The 23,310-nt window shown below is 38.7% G+C and overlaps 2 protein-coding genes across 2 annotated transcripts; both read right to left on the reverse strand.

Annotated features, from left to right (window-relative positions):
• Positions 1 to 9,543: 9,543 nt before the first annotated feature.
• On the reverse strand, positions 9,544 to 11,328 carry LOC129729139 (uncharacterized). Its single transcript, XM_055687621.1, has one exon. It carries the CDS (start codon positions 11,326 to 11,328, stop codon positions 9,544 to 9,546), a length of 1,785 nt encoding a protein of 594 aa, XP_055543596.1.
• A 287-nt stretch (positions 11,329 to 11,615) lies between these two features.
• On the reverse strand, positions 11,616 to 14,899 carry LOC129729140 (uncharacterized). Its single transcript, XM_055687622.1, has 2 exons — positions 13,735 to 14,899; positions 11,616 to 13,585 (listed from the first exon to the last, which is right to left on the reverse strand). Exons 1-2 carry the CDS (start codon positions 14,897 to 14,899, stop codon positions 11,616 to 11,618), a joined length of 3,135 nt encoding a protein of 1,044 aa, XP_055543597.1.
• Between the last annotated feature and the right edge of the window lie 8,411 nt (positions 14,900 to 23,310).

Below are 23,310 nucleotides of genomic sequence, written 5' to 3' on the forward strand. Positions count from 1 at the left end.
CAACATGATGATTGGAGTTCTTGGTTTCAATACTATGCCTTTTTTATAATACAACACCCCATACCGAGCATTCTTACTCTCCATACGAATTAGTTTTTGGCAACATAGTTAACTAACCCAAAAGTTCGATAAAAAAAAATCCTATATATAATTATGAAAATTACTTCTCAGAACTTAAATTCAAGCTACAACACACAGCAACCAAAGCCCGACAACTACTTATTAAATCTAAAAATAAAAAATAAAAGTGCAAAACAATCTGCGATAGCGAGCCCCCTTGACATTTCATTTGGATATAGGATATTACTCAAATCAGAAAGAAACAGAAAGCTGGATATGGTTTACAATGGATCATACGAAATCATCTCAATAAACCACCCGAAAGTAGTTATCAAACATCGTAACACACGTGAACAGAAAGTAGAGCACAAGAATAGAATAATTAAATTGTGAATCAAAGAAAAACAAGGAAAAACAGCTAACTTATCTTTGTACTAACATCAATTAAAATATCAGTATCAGGGATGCTTGGGATCACATAGATAACATAAAAGTAAAAAATAAGTAAAACGAATAAAAAATCTACGTTCATGATTTTTCTCTAAGAGGGGAAAATGTAATGCATCTTCAATTCTCAATGTAACGATTACCAGATGTTCGCAATAATATTTAAATATGCCATCGTCAAGGTCTTGCAACGTAGGTTAGAACACACAAGTTCAATTGCGCATGGTGAAACTAACAACGATGCACGTTCCCATGCACACTTTGTGCCCGTTTCAAATTACACCAGTATACGACGGGTAGCGGGCCTCAATATATTTCCAAATACATAAGCAATCGTTACCAGGCACCTCCAACTGTCTCTTTCTATTTGTGTTTGATTAGGTATTTCACTTTTCGTAGTGCGTAAGAATTAATGTACACCAGCATAGAAGAGAAATAAATTTGTGCAGAACATTCTTTAACCGACCGTCACAGCGTAAAGTTACTCTGATGACCGCAAACCAACACACAAAACACACAATTTCATCGTAAAAAGTGTATTCTTACCTTCTATATATCTATAGTAAAAGAAGATTTGTATTGAAATATTGCAATAATTGATTAACAGATATCTACGAAAATCGCAAATATAACCATTTCCATATTAAATCATAGGTCAAACATAGAAATCTGGTAGTAAATATCAACGTCATTTCAAAAACAATTTTTTATAACTACAGAATTAAAGATATTTAACTTCGGTGGAACTAGGGTAAGGAACGGCTTAAGCAGTGGCGCTGGTGGAATGGAAACTATGTATACTTATCAAGGGATTTAGGTGCTGGGGGCCCGATCAGATAGTGTTGAAACCTTCAAGTTTTGTTTTTTCATATAATGAAACAATATTTGGCATGATCTTAGAATTTTCGAAAAGGGTAAAGTGGGGCACTGCTGAAAATACAAAAAGTTTAGGCCATCATTTGAACCTGTTGCACAAGGAGCCCAACTCTATTTTGTACCTACATTTAAAATGCTGGCTATAGCAGGCTATAGCTCTATAACATCCCAGCTGGTTTCGAGGTACGATGCTTGTCTTACAAGCCAGTCCTCGTATGTTTGATCGGAAAAAAAAAGTTTCGGGTTCGGGTTTCATCCGAAAAAAATTCGGGTACGGGTCGGGCCCGACCATCTCTAGTAGCCAGTACTTCAAACATTCCTAATGGTACAATAAGCATGCCGAATTGCAGAAAAATCGATGCACTTTACAGTAACATTATGGTTTTATCAGCACCTGGACATTAGAGTTTGGAATGCCATTCCACTAGGCCCGGATTGAAGGGGGGCAAATGCCCAAGGCCTTTCGACACGAGGGGCCTCCCTGGTCCTAGGACGTGAATACAGGTTGGAGACCTTTTTTTGGTTTGCTCGTGACCTTCCAGCGAAGCGTTAAATCATTTTAACTATTTTTTTTTTTTGAGAAAAGAGACCCCACGAAAATTTCTATCCCGGGCCCTCAACACCTGAATCTCGCTCTGCATTCACCCCACTTACTCCTTTCCCAAAAAAATTAAGTGTATAAATTATTTCATGGATGAACAAACCCTGGAAATTTAAGCTCGATTGGGGGACATCGTTACAAAACGGAGTTGCGCTCCTGGCACAATGAGTTTGAATAATGATTTAAAACATGTATGAATAATGAAATTTTCTCAGTCGTTACTAAAACGGCGCATTTTTTTATAACATCAAATGAAAGTTCTTGAGTTTCTTTATAAAAAGTATAGCTTAGGTACAGGATCCAGTTTTGTTGACAAGCAAAAAAGAGCTGTAATAATCACATTTTTTTTAGAAAAATGCAAATATCCTATAACGAAACCACGACAGCTCTTAACAACCGGCATTTTATATTTTTTATAGGATAGAATTTCCATGTAGATTTTTGAAGAAATTAATCAAATCAATCATCAATCAAAATCAATGTAATCAAAGTCACAACATTTCATTTGTTTTCAGTTGATTTTCGACTTCAAATTTTCGAGGGTCTATTTTACCCCACTTAATCTTTTTCAAAAAATCTGATATTATGTAGAGCTTTGTTTTGTTGTATAAATAAAAACAACCCTAAATATTTCAGTACGATCAGAGAACCCTGATAACTTTTTATATTTCTGAAACATAGTGTTTATTTCCATTTCACTAGCTTTTCAATTACAAATATAAGTTCGAAAACAAATTGTTCTAGACCCCCCGATAGAACTTTTCAATTTTGGTATGATATTAAAGGGGACAGCTCAAGCTTTCGACTGACGAGTATTAGAGCGATACTAATTTTTTGGATAAGTTCTTCAACCAGAGATCTTAATAAATAAGAAATACCGTTAATCACAAAGAAATCTGTGAACAAACATCCTTCGAAACAAATCGACCTATATTGCAGCCATTCAGGAGCCACTTCGGATGCTGAAAAAAAACACCTGCAAAATAGATGGAAACTGCTTAAAACAGGTTCGAGGTGATTGGAATAGTGTCCCTCGATTGGTAACTTTAATTGATTATTGTTAAAGTTTGCTAACTTAGTTTTACAAGTTCTGTCAAAGAAAAAGATAGAGAACAAATTGATATACTTCTGTTTGAATTTCACCCAACACAATTCGAGTATTTCGTTTCAATACACAGGCGGTTCCTAAAGCTGCTTAGAATATGTTCCCTACCCAATGTGTTTTGTCATAGTTAAAAACATTGTAGAACATTCAAAAGTAGTAAAAAATGGCTAAAAAAAGTCATAATAAAAAAAATAGAGTTTAGGGGCTTTTTATAGAAAACACCACAAGAGGTTATTTAACTGAACAGAAAGAAGTATAGTGTCTCCAACAAAGTTGTTTGTCATAAACGGTGCCATATTTTCGCCAAACAAAAATTATTTTTATATATTCAAAAATGCGAAAAGTAATTATCATTTTTTAGGTGGATTGATCTGAAAATTGCCATTTTCTTTATAATGGAGGATAAATAATGGAAGAACTTTACTGAAGACACCACAGCTCTAAAATCATTTTTTTAAATAAAACAATATCGATGAAGTTTTGCAGCTTTGGGAGCAGTGCGTACTCATTAACTTGTTCTGGATTCACAAAAATTACATATTGATATTACAATATTTTTTTTTTTTTTTTCAAATAAGTTAACCTAACGTCGAGAGAGTCTATAAGAGTTATCAGCATCAGCTGACTCTTCTGTGTGTGATGAGACATTCCTTTCAGTCTATAAATAACGCTTGCACAGCAGTGTGTGTAGTTAGGGATGAGCAATAGAATAAGTCGACAGTAGAATGTGATACGATATAGATTGTGGAACAGTACCACCGTCCCCCGTAGTTTAATTGGTCAAAATACCATACCGGCGACAGGGAGTTTGCGGGTTCAAGTCCCGTCGGGATGCGGTATATTTTTCCAAATCTGTGTCATATTTCCAGTTCGCTTAATTTTCGTTCTCTCTACTTCATATACTGTCTGCTTAATGAACTAACGTCGAGATAAACCTATTTAAATATGGTAGGGGAAGTAGGACAAATTTGACGTGTTGCTGATATTTTACGTGGATCAAACATCTACCAATCGATTCCTGAGACTGTTTCACTGAATATAAGACATAATTTGACTACCACTTTTAGATATTAGCGCATTACTCATATATACATATATATATATATATATATATATATATATATATATATATATATATATATATATATATATATATATATATATATATATATATATATATATATATATATATATATATATATATATATATATATATATATATATATATATATATATATATATATATATGCTCATATACACTCGATACTATTTTGATTTGTGATATATGAGGCATCCATGGAAAAGCAATAAAATTAAATATTTTTTTAGGATGTCCTTTCCGATTTTGTGGTCCCCGTGGTTCTGTGGTTAGCGATGTCGGTCGGCTAGGTCTCTCACACGGTTGTGATCTCGGGTTCGATTCCCGATCAGGTCGAGGAGCTTTTCGAGCTGGAAATTTTCTCGACTCAGCACTGGGGCACGGTGTATCGTTGTACTTATCCTACAACATGCAGAATGTGTCAAAAACAATATCGATAACGAATGCTCTCAGCTAATCTAGTTGATCGAGACCGCATTAGCCCACAGGCTAGCGTGCGATATTGTTTTTTTCCGATTTCGCTGAAACTTATACAAATATACACCGTTAATTTTTTTTTCTCTGGGCCGCTTATTCTTCGCTTTCCCTACAGCACACATTGTCTTCTTAAGGGGGGACCCTACTCTAAAGGTCGAAAAATCATGAATTTTCATATTTTTTTTGGCTGTCTAGAGTAAAGTGAAGTGTTTGGCTATTTTGGCTATTGATTAAGGTATATTAGAAAATGTATTTTCCATGTCGTGAATGTAAATATAGTGAGTATTATACTGTTGGCAGCTGGGAACGTGGATGCTCTCTCTAAATCAGTACCTAACTGGTGGTAAGTTTTTCTCAGCTTCTAGTAGACCGATCGGGCTGAAATTTTTTTCAGTATATAGAAACATATTATCTATCTTGTTACGTAGCCGGTTTTCAAAATTCCAAAAATTTTCAAAATGGCGGCCATTCTAGTAAAAAAATTGTTTTTTTATCATAAAAAATCACTATTTAAAAATCATAAAACATTGAAAAACTCAGATATCAAAATTCGGCTACGTAACAAGTAAGATAATCCATTTTTACATGTTAAAAAAAAATTCAGCAAAATCGGTTCAGTAAATGCTGAGAAAAACCAGTTGAAAAAACATGGTTTCGAGAAAAACACTGCCAATAGCGTAATACTCACTATATTTGCACCCACGGTACACAAAATACATCTTCAAATACACCTTAATCCATAGCCGAAATGCCCGAACACCTCACCTCTCTCTAAACATCCGAAAAAAATATCACTAAAATTCATTATTTTTCAACTTTCCAGAGTAGGGCCCCCCCTTAATAAGCTTGAATATTAAAGGGTAAAAGCCGTTGTTGAAAATAGAAATTTAGTTCGAATAATAGGTTAAACTTTTGCGTGTAGTTATAGCAGCTATTTGGCTGGGAAATAATATAGGTAGTTATGATAACATGGCAGGTATAATCGATTAAATAGTTGACTTTACCACAAAAACAACGCGTTGGATTTTTATCATGCTCTTAGCGATGATTTATAACAACAACAGAAAAAATCCTCAAAAATAAGTTCTGAGTGAAAATGATAAAATATTCAAACGTTCATAACTTCTTTACCATCACCAAATTTTTACAGATAGTAATTATTCGATATTCCATTAACTCGAATAAAGAGTGAATATCACGAATTTAGAGAAATGTCCATAGTAGTTTTCTTTGGTACTGACGGTAAGAACCTTATCAGTATGCTTACCCAAAGAAAACCGTGAACCTCTTATATTTGTCTAGTTCTCAAAAATGTGTTCAGATACTTTAGATTCGCTACGATCAATGTATCAAAAGTAATGTTATCCAACATAAACAATTGTGTTTTGCCCTCAAATACCAACATCATTTTGTAACGCTTTACATACTTTTTGCGTATTTTGCTGTAGTCGCATTGAGCCAGTTAGAACAAGTTTCGTTAGCGATTTACGCTTGCTATAAAGCTGCAGTACTTCTCAGTGCTGTAACTTTATTGAGTTTCCTATCTCTAGAACAAATCTTATTTATTTATGTTTATTGACATTTTCACGAAATAGGCGCCTGAGCCTATTTTTTTTTTAATTTCACAATTCTCATGCTCACCCCAACTCAATTCCCTTTCAGTGTTCATACAACATTCAGCCACAAATTCACCCAGCTCCATCGTGTAGTCCGACGGCGGCGTATATGCAAATAACTGTCAAATATTCAACCTTTGCACAGGTGTCTCTAATCACCGGTGGCACTAGAATTTCATTTGCTGTATAACGGATGGTTCCCTGAATCACCCTTCCCCCCTCTTCCTCTAGCTAGCAACAGCAGCACCAACAAGACCGGGCGGTCCTCTCGGTACCCAATCTAAGCAATTAACACGATTAACGAGCAGCCGCATCCATCCACTCTTGATTGTGGACTCACTCTCACTTTTTACGCTGTAGGAGGACCCCTGACGATGATTCATTAGGCCTCCACAGAAGTGGCCAACATCCTTGCCTGCCTCAGTCGTCCACCGCACCGCACCGCAGCGCGGCAAGGATGGGTGTTTACGACCGTTCTTAGCCGGTTGATAGCGTCCATTGTCTTGCAACATCCACTTGGAAGATTGTGTAACCTTCTGCTTGACAGTGGCAATGTGCTCCTGGAGAGACGTCGTTGCGCTATCCTTGCGTACATAAACGCGTTCCGAGAGGTACGCGGAATGACACGGAATGACTTCTTGGAGGGATTGTAATTAAAATGCATAAATATCACTAGAAGGGTAAGTATTCTCTGCGCAAACTGTGGCCTTACTGCTGCTCTGCTAATGTTTTCATTTTGTGCGACGAGCTCCACGCAAACTCGACCGGGGAGCAATTGTACACATAATTAGCCAAAAATGGGTAGATTTTTTTTGCTGCTGGCTAATTTTCAGCGTCTTACCTCAGGCTGTGAGATTTAATTGGCATCAAAAATAAAGACGGTCATCAAAGGGTTATAACCTTCTTGACATTGAATTCATTTAAATTTATAAATGTTAAAAAGAATTCGACGATGTTTACATGAATTTCATATTTTATTGTATTATTTTTATATTTTTACCACAATTACCTTATAGTATATTCAGTGTATCAGGATTTTTTACTTGGAAGGAGAACTAGAACAAGGCAGCTTGAAATACCAACTTGTTGAAAAACAACGGAAGCGCACGTTAGCTTCAAAAAGAAAAAAAAAATTAAGAAGAATATAAATATAATATAAATACAATATAAGCAATATATGAACTGAACAAATCTGTTGATGTTGTGGTAAGATTGTGAAAACCACCCGCTGCTATCATTGGAAACAACCCATCTTTAAGCTCATAACAGGTTATGCTTCATGTAGCAAATCGTACCAAGTGATTACAGATATAAGATCAAAAGCATAAAGGTATTGATTTTTTCTCAAATATCCTTCCCCCTTCCTAACCCGTCTTAACTAAGACTGTTTCCAGTTCTACCCTATTTCCTGTGCTCAGAAGTATACATAATCAATTGAAAATATTTTGCAACCCCACTGTGTAGCTACTTGATGACAACTAACGTGTTGCATTCAAGCTTATATTGTATTCTCTTTATTTTACAGATTCTGTCGCCATCAGTCCGATGTCAGATTTCATCAAGACGCAGTAAAAAGATATGTTTGATGTGTATATTTCTGTGGAACCCTATTCAAGTACCTCATCCCCGTTTTTTCTTGGGGCCGCCGCGAGCTGCTAGACCAGCTCACCCCAATGTGTGAAATTAAATGTACTGAAAGCAACAGGATTCCCCTGCCGCCGCTTCGCTCGGGGACAGCGCAAAAAAGGGTGAATCCCATGCATGTACATATCTTAATGCTTTTTACTTTCCCTGGTGTTCGCTCAATCGGACTGTCTTTGCCAGTTGTAGCTTAGTCAAGAAAACCAACCCGCAATTTAGCGCTGGAGAATGCTCTCGACAGTGCAACTGTTCGTGCCTTTTTTCGCTCTGGGGTAAACATTGGTTGCGAAATGCTGCTTGCTCGGTTGCATGCGATCAGTGTAAAATAGCGGCAAATTATGTGTTGAACTTTCACACGTGTTCGTTTTTCCTGTGGCTGACCGGGCATGCGGAATGTTGACGAGCGAGAGAACAGGAGCAGTAGCAGTTTTCGTTCGTTTGTGTGTTTTTTTTTCGTTCTCTCCCCGTAGCATTTGCGGTTTCCATTTCAAGGTGGTGCACCTTGCTACCTGTTTGGTTCTCAGCGTGCCAAGTGTGTTGTTTCACGGTTGAGCGCCATGTAATCGCTCTGTGTTGTGGTTGTTTGGCGGAAAAAGTTGCATCGAGCAAAAACAGTACCCCAAAATGGGGTATTTAATTTCAACAGTATTATATGTAAGTACTTTGGCTTTTTGCGCGGATCGAGTTTGGCAGGTGGGTTGCAAAAGTACGCAAGTAATGTTTGGTGTAAGAATTCGAGCGTATCTTAATCGGTGCCCCGATGTGGGCGAAGGTGTAATCACGTCATCGGCTCCCACTGTCTGTAAGCAATTGGGCTTAAGGTTAGGCTTAGTTTTCATTATCCCTAAACAGCCTTCAAAAGAAATGAATGACTTCACAAGTCTGAAGACACAAAACACAATGCGTCTCCATTTATTCTAGTTCAATGGAGATGATTAGTACTGCAGTTTATATCAATTGCGATCAGTGGAAAAAATTCATTTTTCCATATTAGGATTACCTGATAAAACTGAAAGAAAAACAGCAAAAAGCTCAACAATTTTCTCCCTTACACCAAACCGAATTTCTAAAATACAACGAAAAAACACTTTTTGTGGATGTCATAGCCAACGGCTATTGGTAATGTACATTAAAGGTCAAAACACGACCTTTGCTTGAGTGTTTCTGTATGTGCTCTTTAATGTGCTCTTTAGGAAAAAATAAGAGCAGACTTCCATGCGGTAGGGCTTTATTCTTCAAGGAGTACGTTTCTATGTAACAGTAGGATTTCTGTTACTTCGAGTAGAGAGCGAAACGCAATTATAAACAACTCGGAGCTTATTTTCAATTCATTGTTGTATGATACCAAAATGTCATGCTTGCATGTATTCTTTGGTGGCTGGAATTCGTTGAATAAAGTGGGGGGACGATTGCCTAATAGCAATATCAAAACGATAGAAAATCGCGACGGACGGAGCGAACGAAAAAAGCGTGTGAACTAGGCGAGCTGCTGATTTCAAGAGAACTTTATTCACTAGTGTGAGTAACAATGAGAGTATAATAAGTATTGTGATAAATGTGCAGGGTATCAAAAGATTCGAGTAGTTCCGATATGAGATTAGACGGTTGCATTTTGTCGGAGTTATTCGCCGCTCATGTTCGTCCATAAGCCGCCCACCAAATTCCGGTCCGGAATTTCATTGCCTAAGCGACCAGGTACAAATTCATCACTGTCTAGTGGCACCACTCTAAGTCGTCTGATATCTCTTTGAGTCACTCCGTGGTAAGTTTTCACGGTCACAACCCTCACCAATCCATCTGGGCCAGGATGCGTCTGCACAATCCGTCCAAGCAGCCACTGTTTCGGTTTTTCATTTTCTCCAACTATGAGCACGAAATCGCCGACCTTCATATTGTTTGCTGATTGCTGCCATTTAGTGAATAACTGAAGTGACCGCACGTATTCCCTTTGCCAACGCTCACGAAATTCCTGTGCCTTCAGCTGAACGAATTGCCATCGCGTCATCGAAGTGATATGTCGTTCTAGTTGATTGATATCAGGCGCTGTTGTCAACGGTCGACCGATTAAGAAATGCGCGGAAGTCAACGGCTGCGGATCGTTTGGGTTGTTCGAAATTGAGGCGATAGGCCGAGAGTTCATGCAGGCGGCAACCTGCGCTAGCAGAGTGGAAAGTTCTTCATATGTGTAGATGAAATTACCTGATATTTTTGACAGTAACTGTTTTGCAACCTTTATCCCGGCCTCCCACAAGCCGCCATGATGAGGGGAGCAAGGAGGTATGAAGCTCCATTCCACACCCTTGTCTGCGAGGAAATCTGCTACGGTCGTTTTGTATTCAGTAGAGTTAACCAAGGTGTTGAGTTCCCTTAGCTGCTTAGCCGCAGCCCGAAAATTTGTAGCGTTGTCACTGTAGACTCGTGCCGGTAGTCCGTACCGACTGGAAAATCTGGTGAATGCAGCAAGAAATGTACCCGTGATAAGGTCAGATACCGCCTCTAGTGCCACAGCCTTTGTGACAAAACAAACGAAAAGGGCAATGTAGTCTTTGCTGGCGCTAGTTCCCCTCGATTTGCGGCTAGTAATGTTGATTGGCCCAGCATAATCAATGCCAACTATGGCAAACGGTGGCTGCGGTTCTAAGCGATCGGCGGGAAGCTGTCCCATTTGCTGTCGTGAAGGAGGAGGTCTAACACGAGCGCAAGTAATGCACTGCCGGTAGATTTTACGGGCAGCACTCGTTCCATAAGGAATCCAGAAACGCTGACGAGAAACTGCTAAGAGTGTTTGTGGTCCGCAATGAAGATTATTGATGTGCTCATCATGTAGAATTAATGAGGTTAAAATCGAATGGTGCGGAAGTAGCAGCTGATGCTTGGTGTTGTAATTCAACTTCGATAACCGGAGCCGACCGCCCACCCTGAGGAGTCCATCTGCATCTAAGTGGGGATCTAACTGGTAGATGGAGCTTCCAGTTGCAACGGTTTTACCATCCTTCAATCGTTGAATGTCATTCGAGAAATATTTGTGTTGTGTGTATCGAACATAGATCATCAAAGCCTTATTTAACTCAGCGGCTGACAAGCGCTCGTGACCACGATGAGCGAACCGAAGGAGGCGAGCGGTGACTCGAAGAAGCATTTGTTTGTTAGGATAATAATGATTCAGCATGCCATCCAGAAATGAGTTTTCGTAGATTGTAAGAAGACTTACTGCTATAGATTTCCGCTCCCGATCGATGTGGTTTCTATGCGTCGAGTCCACCTCGTATGAAGGCGAAGAATGTTCCCAGTCTGCTCCGTGCCACCAAAGCGAATTTCCTTGTAGAGTGGCAGGCAGTGCACCTCGAGATATTAGATCAGCTGGGTTGTTCTGCGTGCGTACGTGGTACCAGTTGATTGCAGGCATAACGTGGATATATCGGCAACACGATTCGCAACATATGTTTTCCATTTTGACGCACCAGCAGCAATCCAAGCGAGCACGACTTGCGAATCACTGTATGCGCGAATTTCATGAAAATGGATCTGTAATGCCTTCGTCACGTTGTGTAGAGGTCTCGCCAGAATGACCGCTGCATGTAGCTCCAAACGGGGAATTGTAGACCTGTTGTTTCCGATAGGTGCCGTTTTTGACTTGGCACAAAGCAGATGCGAAGAGTGATTGCCAGCCGCGTCGACGGAACGGACGTAAATTCAGGCTCCCATGGCCTTCTCGGAGGCGTCACTGTAGCCGTGCAGGTAGAGTTTCACTGGTTTTCGTGCATCGATCACACGCCGAGGAACCTGAAACGAATTGAGAGACGACAGATTCTGTGCAAATATAAGCCAATCATTGATCAACTCACCAGGGGGAGTTGTATCGCAGTCCACCTTCAGCTCCCACAGTTTGCGCATTACCAGTTTCGCCATGACGATAATTGGGGCAAGCAGACCCAGCGGGTCGAAGAGACTGGCGATATGTGACAGGATGATGCGCTTTGTGGGCTGAAAGCTCTTAGAGGGTTGATACCAAAACGTGAACTCGTCGCTACACGGCTGCCAGTGGATTCCAAGGGCCTTGATTGTGTCGCTGCCGTGGAGTTCGATGGGGATTTTCACTTCGAGGTCAGCTTCTGGTACACCTTCCAAAGCGGAAGAGTGGTTCGATGCCCATTTGCGGAGGTGAAAGCCTCCCATTGAAAAAATTTCGGATAATTGTTGTCGCAATTGCCGTGCCTCCTCTGGGGAATCCGCGCCGGTCAAAATATCATCGACGTAAATTCCCATTGATGCCTTCTGGAACGTATCAGGATCACTTTCAGCAATATTGCTTAACAATTGCTGGACACATTTTGTAGCTAAGTAGGACGCAGATTTGGTACCATAGGTAACGGTGTTTAATGTGTACTCGTCGACCGGGTCCTTTTCGTTCCACCGCCAAAGTATACGCTGATAGTTGCAATCTGCTGCAGCCACTTTCACCATGCGATACATTTGTCGAACAGCTCCTGTGAGGGCGATGGCCGGGGTGCGAAAACGTAGCAAAATGTTAACAAGCGAATCTTGTAGAACCGGTCCAGTCATTAGCACGTCGTTTAATGATTTGCCGCTAGCCGTTTTGGACGAAGCATCAAATACGACGCGACATTTTGTAGTCGAGCTGGTTTCCTTCAGTACGCAATGATGAGGAAGGTAGACGGCCCCTTTTGGGGCTGAAATTTCAGCAAGGCTCATATGGCCAGCGTATAAATATTCCTTCAGAAAGGCGTGGTAATTAACCTTTAATTGAGGGGATTTTATCAACTTTCTCTCGATATGTTCGAGCCGCTTCAAAGCAATGTCACGAGATGCACCAAGGGTATTGGGATCCTCGCGAAACGGAAGTCGAACTTCAAAACGGCCAGCCTGATCACGAGTAGTGTGTTGCTCGAAGTATGCTTCACATTTTCGTTTTTCTTCGCTGAGATGCTGGCTAGGGTTCACATAATCCTCAATTTCGAAAAACTTTTGCAGTTGTTGGGAGAGTGTTTCGTTGTGGGAAGTGATTAGGCAGGTGGGAGAGTTTTTCATTGATTTGCTATCCTCGTAACGGCCTGACACCACCCAGCCCAGCTTTGTGTTTTGCAAAATGGGGAAACGACCATCTACATCCAAGTTTATTCGCCCTGGTTCAAGCAAATCTAGGAAAGGTTGTAAGCCTAATAATAGACTTATTTTTCCCGGATGATGGAATTGCGGATCAGCTAGGTAGACTGAATCAGGAATTTGCCAGTCGCTAATATCAACAGGGCGTAATGGAAGGTCAGACGAAATTCGATCCAATACCGCGCATGGTATTGTAGAGCGATAGCTAGAGCATCGCGAGGCAAAGGTGACCGATGTACCCATGCTGGAATGTGAGCTGGTTGCCGATATCCCATGAAAGTCTAAATCGATTGGTGATTTTTCTATGGCTAGTCGATCGCAAAAATCCTTCCGGATGAAACTAAGATGAGAGGCGCAGTCGAGTACCGCGCGAGCAGCATGACGACGACCGTATCGATCGAAAACATCAACTGTAGCTGTTAGTAACAGCACATTCGATCCATCGAGATGATCAGTCAGGTTAAATGACGAGATAGGCGTTTGAGGCGCTACCGGGACAGTTACGTTATTTGTTGGCGGAGTGCCATTTGGTTGAAATACTGGATGAAGAAGCGTGTGGTGCATTTGGTTGCACTTTCTGCATGACCCAGACTTACACGCCTCACTGCCGTGAGACCGGAGATTTGACAAAGCTTCAACCTAGAAATCATTGCGAGGCGGTCAGATGAGCTAGCATGGAGAAACTTACCGCATTTATACGGCTGATGACCGGCTTTTGAGCAAACGCCGCACGATAATGATGGCTTATCGGTGGCCACGAGAGCGGACGAGAGTAGTTTGTGTGAGTGTCTCAGTGGTTGAGATTTCACGGGCACAGCAGTGTTGGGTTCTCGAATGCACTTTCGAGTGGATTGAGATGATTGAAGAGCAGTGAATCGATTATCTATAAACTTTAACAACGCGTCGACAGTGATGTGACTCTCTTCCATGTCCATTGTTTTTTGACTCCAAAGCTCTTTTGTTTGTTGGTCGAGCTTTTCGTAGACGAGATGAAGTAGCCAAATGTCTCGTCCTTCACGTTGAAGAGCAGCCAAAGCCCGAATCACTTCATCCGAAACATCGTGTAGGGAACGCAACCCGGCCGGGGACGATGATGTCAAAGCAGGTTGGCTCAAAAAGCGAGTAATGTGTAGGTTGGCAATTTCACGGGGTTTATAGTAGCGACTTTGCAATTTATCCAGTGCTGGTAGATAATTTGCATCTTCCACATTTAAGTGAGACACAAGCGTAGCTGCTTCACCAGCTAGGTGCGTCTTAAGAAAGTATAATTTTTGACAAGGTCGTAGTGACGGGTTTTTATGCACAGAACCACAGAAGAGGTCATAAAATGACTTCCATTCAAGGTATTTTCCGCTGAAAATTGGCAGATCCATCCTTGGAAGTCGAAGGTCCGGTAGCGGTGCGCAATCTGGCGGCGCTGTAGGTGATGGTAGGAGAGTCATCGGAGAGGAAGAGGCACCTGCATTTACAGATAATGCTTGTAGGAGTTGTGCCTGCTGCTGAACCAAGATGTCAATAACGCTCGCATTGCCGCCATTCTGCTGGTTGAGAGTTGTTCGAGTTGTTCCCAACCTTCTCTGCAGTTTTACTAAACCCTTTTTTAGCGCCAAGTACTCCTCCTCAAAGGCGATTTGGTGACTCATTGCTTCCTCATAAATGGCATCAGTTTCTGCCAAGTCCAGAATTCGTTGCTGAACGGTGAGATAAGACGACCAAACGCTGTTGAGGTTATCCAATTCCATGACGACGTCCTCTGGTTCCGCGTGCTCGGCATCTTCCAGCTTTTCTAGTGCCTTTGTGACACGTTCCATCCGTGGGGCATGAGATTTTCTCGCTCTCAGGAGTTTGTCCATCTTTACCGAAAGCAAAATGGAGATCGCGATGAATGTTCCACACGGTAATCACCGAAACTAGGCGAACTTATCGAAAGGTGTATAAATTTACCGACGGTTATTCACGCGACCGAAAACCGGAGCCAAAATCCGGCTCGAAGGACCAATTTTCGGGGGGACGATTGCCTAATAGCAATATCAAAACGATAGAAAATCGCGACGGACGGAGCAAACCAAAAAAGCGTGTGAACTAGGCGAGCTGCTGATTTCAAGAGAACTTTATTCGCTAGTGTGAGTAACAATGAGAGTATAATAAGTATTGTGATAAATGTGCAGGGTATCAAAAGATTCGAGTAGTTCCGATATGAGATTAGACGGTTGCATTTTGTCGGAGTTATTCGCCGCTCTCGTTCGTCCATAAAGAATGATTAAATTCAAAACTCACCTAGAAATGTTGGAACCTTTGTTATACTAGGTAAACCATATATTATGTATATTTTATTGGAGTCTGAAATAACACGGGTGAGCGAGGTTCATCATAAAATAGAGTCGCACAAAGAAACTGTGTTTACTGACTGCCAAATACTAATTCGTGATGTCCATCTATAAAGTACCGTGAATCGAGGTGAAATTATTCATCTGAAAATTTGTGATAAAAAATACTAACCAAAAGATACTAATCTTACAAAACTAGATATTATTTACGTGTCATAAAATGCAACTATTGAAAAATTCACATGCCTGTCAAAGTTAACCCTTGCAAACCCGGTGCAATTGAACATATTTTCGAAAAAATCTTCTAACTCAGTCAAAACTCAATCAAATTTGATCAAACAAGTTTCTAAATAACAAAAAAGTATTGAACTTATTTAAAGCAATTTTAATTCGGGATTATTTAAGTAAAATTGGAGAAGTGAGAAAAGTTTGATAAAAGCTCAAAAAATGTAATTTTCAACAATGATCATTCCATACCATCGGAATATATATGACACATTCTCTGCGAAGCCACACCAACAAACCAATTTTTGAAATGCATATTCTAGCAATGCGAATAATTTTCCTAGATTCTATAGTATTTGAACCTTCCAAAAACGTAAATGTCAAATTTATAGTGTTTAAAAAACTGTAGAAAACTAATTGCAAAGTTCATGTAAAATAAACGAAATAACAAGCGTTTTTGGTTACATATTTTTGAAATGGTTACAAATGATCAGGAGTATGTATTTATAATACATTTTTTATATTATATGACTGTGAAATAAGTGCTTTATTCGATGTCTAAAGGGTTTTGAAGTGAAATTTCAAATATGTTGATCTTAGGCCAATATGACAACAGGGGTAATTTAGCGTTGTAACGTCACGAAAAAAGTACAGTTTTTTACTTCATGGGAACTCCTTACGTTCAATCAAAGTAATATTTTGTTTTTTCTTTATACTCAATAATACCTTTAATTTGATACTGAAAGATCGCATCTAGGTTGAATACAACTTGAGTTACAACAAGGTTTAGTTTGCGTTGTAACGTCACGAAATTTTTCTCTCCCCTTCTATAACATTCGTCTATGTTTAAAAACATAATTGATGCGTCTTAATTAGTTCACGTTATATCTGTCATATAACAGAGAATAAATTTTGTAAAATGGATTAATGTTTTTAATTATTAAACTGTGGGTCATCGATGAGTAACGCTACATTCTAAACCCTAAATTAATCCACCTAGCGGTCAGACCCAGCCTTTCTCATTCAATTTTTTATTCGTAAAAATAGATTTACATGAACGCTTCAATCCAATAAATGTATATTCACTCTTTAGGTTCTAAAATATTGATGTTGTAATCTTTACATATAAAAATGCAGTCAGGTCTGTCTGTCTGTCTGATCCATATAGGCCCGAAAACTACCGAACCAATCGACGTGAAAATTTGTATGTAGGAGTTTTTTGTGCCGATAAAGGTTCCTATGATAGTTTGAGACCCCTTCCTCTTCTGGAAGGGAGGGGTCCCATACAAATGAAACATAAATTTCTGCACAACTCAAGAACAAACCAAGCAAATGAAACCGAATTTGGCATGTGGATGTTTTAAGGGGTAAATAATATGTCCATAATAGTTGGATGAAACACAAATTTGTGCACATCTCGAGAACTAATCAACTAAATGGAACCTTATTGGCAGGGGAATGTTTTTAGTGGTAACAAATATGTTCCATAATCGTCCTCAGACAACATTTTGGATTGTAAGATGGCAACTTCCGGTTTCTGGAAAACAGCCAAAAATGGCCGATTTCCACCCAATATAACAATATCCGGATCTAGAATAATACACAGGAGCTCAAATCGACTACAGATAGCATTTTAAATTCTAAGATGGCGACTTACGGTTTCTGAAAACAGCAGAAAATGACCAAATACCACCCAATATGAGTTTTTCTTTAACCAGTATGCCGTTCAAAATCCAGAAATTGTCTCCAAATGCCATTATGAAATCCAAAATGGCGACTTCCGGTGTCGGAAAAACAGCGGCAAACGACCAAATACCACCCAATACGGGTATTTTCGGAACCGTAATGATGCACTGGAGCCACAAATCGACTTCAGACAACATTTTGAATTGTAAGATGGCAACTTCCGGTTTCTGGAATACAGCCTGAAATGGACGATTCCTATTAAATATTAGTATTTCTGAAACCAGGAAGATGCACATAAGCTAAAAATTTATCACAGACACAATCTTGAATTTTAAGATGGTGACTTCCGGTGTCTGGCAAACAGCCGGAAATGACCAAATACCATTCAATATGAATGTTTTCGGAACCAGAATTACGCCCAGATGACAGAAATTGATTTCACAGGCAATTTTAAAGTCCAAAATGACGACTTTCGGCTTCTGAAAAATAGTCCAATGTGACCAAATATCACCCAATATGAGTTTTTCTTTAACCAGTATCCTAAATACCATTTTGAAATCCAAGATGGCGACTACCGGTTTGTGAAAAACAGCCTAAAATAAACAAATACTATCCAGTATGAGTATCTATGGAACCAGAATGATGCAAGGAGCTAACAATTGACCTCAGGCACCATTTTGAATTGCTAAATGGCAACTTATGGGCAACAGTCGGAAATGACCAAATAATACTCAATATGTATATATTCGTAAACGTGATTATGCATAGAAACCAAACATTGACCCTGGACACTATTTTGAATTTGAAGACGACCACTTTTAGTTTCTGGAAAACAACCAAAAATACCTCCCAATATGGGTATTTCCGGTTTCAGATTGATGCCAGAAAGTCTGCTGATAATGACAGAATACCACCCAATATGAATATATTTAGAATTAAGGCGATGTACAGAAGCCAAAAGACGAGGATGTTGTCATTTCGATAAAACCAATCATTTCAAACGATTTGTTACTTGACTTTGATCATATCCTATGGCCAATTCGTTGTGCATTTGCAGACTTCAAACAAACCGCAAGGAATCAATGAACTTGGAACGTTCAAATAGTACGACACCACATTTAAATTATGTTGAGGCCACATATATCGATCAAAGCGAGTATGGTTTCAAATAGTTTTTGAATTTCTCTTCTTTCCATAACTTTTGAGCCACATATCAAATTGTTATGAAGTTTGTTATTTGTAAGTTTGAGAGATGACTCGTTCGTCTGACACTAGTTATGTTCAAATAAGTCATGTAATTTTTGAGATAATAGACTTACGTTGTTTTATTAAAAATTTAATACATAACGGTTGCTTAGTTCGATTATAATCAAATGAAATGGGAGCGTATAGGGCAGCCAAACTTTGGAACCACGTGTTCAATCATAATTCATCAGTAAACCCTTAACTAGCCCGCTCATCTGATAATAATAATCAAATCGGTTGTGTAGTTTCTGAGATAATGAAGTTTCGTTATTTTCACAAGTCGGCACATTACAAATGAAGTTACAGCTCGGTTACAGTAAAATTCAATAGGGTGTTCTGAGGCAGCTAGACCATTCATTTGACACTAATTTTGTGGAAATCGGGGTCGGCCATCTCTGAGAAAAGTGAGTGAGTCCAAGTAGTCTTCGGAATATGTTCCTTTGCATAGCTGGATTTCACATTTTTAAACATAACAGGCAAAGTAATAGTCCGATTGCAAAACAAATCAATAGGGTCTTATGGGGCAATTAGACCTTCCATTTGACACTGATTTTATGAAAATCGGTACAGCCATATCTGAGAAACATGAGTGAGATTAAACAGTCTTCAGAACACGTTTCTTTTCATAACTTTTGAACCACAAGTTCAATCTTTATGAAATTCAAAACTTAAGTGTTTTCTAGGTAGCCCGTTCTTTTGAGACCAATTTTGTTCAAATCGGTTGTGTAGTTTCTGAGATATTGATGTTTCATTATTATAACATTTTAAACATAACCTCTAAACTAAAAATCCGATTACAATAAAATTCAAAGGGTCTTATGGGGCAACAAGACCTTTTATTTGCAATTAATTTCATGAAAATCGGACCAGCCATCTCTGAGAAAAGTGAGTGAGAATAAAAATCTGCACATACACACACACACACACACACACACACACACACACACACACACACACATACACACACACACATACAGAAAATGCTCAGCTCGTCGAGCTGAGTCGAGTGATATATGCCATTCGGCCCTTTGGAGCACTTTTATACTTTCGGTTTTGCAAGTGATTGCTATACCTTTCTAGGAGAAAGGCAAAAATTCTCATATTATTCTATTATAAGGCAATCCACGGGTTTTTGTTGCTGTTTTTCAAGCTGCAAAACCAAAACACGACCAAAACCGAAACCTTTAAATGTCGGCAATAATATCAAAAGTGATTTGTTGTATTTAGGATTGGCACTCGCGATACTAGAGCTACTGGTCGGATAACATTTGTTTTTCACGCTTCTGGATCCGGATTGCATCCAAGTTGAGACCGATCGAACATACATAAAGCTGTCATACGTTGAAAACAGACTGAAATCAGCTGATCGCAACTGTCTCGTGGATTGCCTTATATTATATTACAATGCGTTGCGTGAGGGGGAATTGAAAATTGTCAACTTTCGCGTTACGTAACATGCGAATGTTTCCTGAGAGAAAAACTATTGACGCAAGGTAACCGTATTAATAGGTACTTCGTCCGCATCGCCAATCTTCCGAATGTGATGCCAATCTTCCGAAATGTGATGGTTATCGCAATTACGGGACGTGACATCACCACATTTAACGATGAGAAGAACATTTTTGAACGACCAACACTTTATTTATTTAATAACTCGGATTTTCTTGAATAAGTAGTGAATAAGTAGAGTTTTAAAAATCAAGGAAATATTACGGGAGCGAAAAAAACTAACAAGCGGCATTTTTGTGTTATTATTATTATTTTTGAAAGGTTTCTTGTATTTATTGGAATTAAGGACACATTTGTAAACTTAAGGACACATTTGTAAACTTAAATATAAATGCTGAATAAACTGCTAACGTACTCTAACATTGTGAAAAAACTACAATAAAAATAAATTTAATATGTTTTACACATAATGTCATATAAGACACTTTTGAGAATATTTATGATGCATATGTCACTTATGAAAAAAAATGATTGGATCATAACTCACATTCCTTCACTGAAAATCTCCAAGTTTAAGTTTGGTTCTTCATTACCAAACATTAAACGACAAAATAAATTTGTTACGTAATTTATGAATAACCCCACAAACCAAGTACATAAAGTAGAAGTAGAAATATATAAAATCACATATTTAACTATTTCAGATGAAAATGTCTAAGAAATATTTGATAAATAATGGATATCGACTGATTCATATATTCGTGACGTTACAACGGAGTGAGAATACCCCTTGCTGAAAAATGAGCGTTGTAACGTCACGAAATATAAAAGCTTCTCAAATATAGATGTTACCAGTTCTAGGCACTCTAAACATGGCAAAATGTTCGATTATTATTTGTTATCAAATCGTGGAAGAAGAAGTTGTTATAAAATTCCAAACAGAGCAGAGTTTTTGACTTTTGTAAGAAAAGCCCCGACACCTCAATTTCTCGCGCGTTGTAACGTCACGCTACATTTTCACTCCCCAAGGTTATATAAACAAAGTAAACAAATATTGTAGGCATCATTCTTATAGGAAATTTTGTCTACTTTCCGAATCTGTAATAATATTAAAAGGTTTCATGGAAAAAATACAAGTTAGAATTAAAATGATGCCAACAGAATAGTCAAAACGTTGTAACGTCACGGTGGAGTGTGTCATATAGTTTCGTAAGCTGTCAGTGGTCACGCACACGCCAAACGCAAGTTACTAAAACTGTCTTCTTTCCTAGCAAACTATGAACCTGAGGTACACCAAAATTTGTTATTTTTTTATGTGTAGCAACTACAAGTTACCATTGATTGAGTTTAGTCCTCTACACACCTCCTCTCGCCTGATACGGACCCATTGAAGCGTGAGGAAATCAGAGTGAACTGAGTTTTAACTTTCTTAGGCACACGTGTTATTATTCGCACATGGCTAAATGTTCTGATCCAGTTGCATCGACAAAAACCGCCAAAACTATAATGCTTCGCTGAAGACAGAAGAAGATGATTTCGGAATGTAAAAGGAACGTAGTGTCATAAATATTCAGCATATCCCAGAGATTAGAAATTAACCAAACCACTATCAGTTGATTATGAACGTCAATCTATAGTAACATATCCAATAAGTCCTGTAACATCATGCAGCTTCATCAAAATTAGATTGTTAAGTGATGGCATAAGACAGCACCCGACTATGAAAAAGTCAAGTACATGATGGGTTGTTGAAAACAAGAGCTCCAACGTAATCCTTTAACTAGGGAAGCTGCGTGGCCGCAAGGTTACAGAGTCCGCTTTTTCAAGCGGATGGTCGTGAGTTCAAATCTTAGTAGTACCAGGCCATCCGATGTCAAAAAGGACTTAAGCATGGGTTTATTCTCAGGCTCTCCACCAGTTACCCTTCCTTTACGCTGAAATCTACAAATATCTTTGCGTGACTTCCTCTTAACAAAAAATAAGTCCCTCCTATCAATAAAACTGGCCAGAAGGACGCACGACGAAACTTCTCCAGGGAATCATAATTGGTGATATTTGACAAGAGGAACGAGTATCGGTATTGTAGAACAGTAAGCGTGTAAGGAAGAGTAGCACATTACACACAAGCACTGATGAACAATAATAATAAGCATGCCACTTCTCAATAGAGGTATTAACAGAAGTGCGGGATACAGCAGACACCCGGGCATTTCTCACAATAGATCTACGATTCTGGTCGCAGTGAGGTAGCCCATACAGGAAAAAAAATCCTTTAACTATACTCCGACGTTCAAGCTGTATGGTTAAAGCGATAATTCATTTGCCGATATGTAAAAATATCACCAATCAATACGTTATTAAATAATAAGATATTATGTCAATGCTTTTTAAATACAGATACAGTATAAGCTTACACTATTTGTCATAACTTTGAAACATGATGTCAAATTTGATTAACGGTTTTTATTTTAGATGTTTGGAATATCGCCATATGGTTTTTGATTTTTCTAAAATCTAACATAGGTACTATCCTACAAAAACCAAGCATTTTATTTCTTAAAAAAAAAGTACCAGACAAATTCCAAAATCTACGTAAAAACCCGCTTAAATTTCAAAATTCGCGTAGAAAACTTAATTTGCTAAAGGTTTTCAACCATTTCTGCTAAATACTTAAAAAAAAATAAACAGCAGTGTTATTTTCACCTACGAACGATCCTCAGACATTCTAAATAAGCGATTTCAAAATTAAATGCCATAAAAAAGCCACGACAAAAACGACAATTCTGCAAAATCGGCGTAGAATCCGAAATGAGCATAAAAAAACGCGTTGATTTCGATGCGTAAAAAGACCTCAGTGTATTTCCCGTTAAAAACCTTATACACATTTAAGGCTTACACCACACATTTCAGATTTAAAACCAGGAACAAGGGAACGCGGGGGCCAAGCTTTTCATGCGCAAAATTTATAATGTGTGAGGTTATACCGGAGTATCACAGAGTGATTTGAACTGCCCAATAATGATTAGGAGACGTCAGTACCCACTAACTTTTGCACGAGTGAATAATTTCTGGAGTAGTTCAGTATCGTAGGCAACTATTTTGCAAATTGTTATGTTTTTCTCAATCACATTTGTTTTTGTTTGTTCTGTAAGTTTAACTTAAATGTAACTTCATACAATTGAAAAATTGAACTCTTATTTAAATTATACAGCTTAAACGAAAATTAATAAATCATTAGAATTTTTTTTCGAAAATGGTTAAATAATGGAAAAAAATGTTCTGTGCTGTGGTTCCGTATGAGAGGCAAGATATTCATTCGTCTTCAAATAAAT

Source organism: Wyeomyia smithii, chromosome 3 (assembly GCF_029784165.1).
Source record: "Wyeomyia smithii strain HCP4-BCI-WySm-NY-G18 chromosome 3, ASM2978416v1, whole genome shotgun sequence".
Classification (NCBI taxonomy): Eukaryota; Metazoa; Arthropoda; class Insecta; order Diptera; family Culicidae; genus Wyeomyia; species Wyeomyia smithii.

Bases quoted from the DNA above. Each gene is read 5' to 3' on its own strand.
- LOC129729139 (XM_055687621.1), bottom strand. From the start codon at position 11,328: ATGCCTGCAATCAACTGGTACCACGTACGCACGCAGAACAACCCAGCT.
- LOC129729140 (XM_055687622.1), bottom strand. From the start codon at position 14,899: ATGGACAAACTCCTGAGAGCGAGAAAATCTCATGCCCCACGGATGGAA. The intron at 13,586-13,734 runs GTAAGTTTCTCC...TTCTTCATCCAG, and splicing joins TCATCAGCCGTATAAATGCG to TATTTCAACCAAATGGCACT.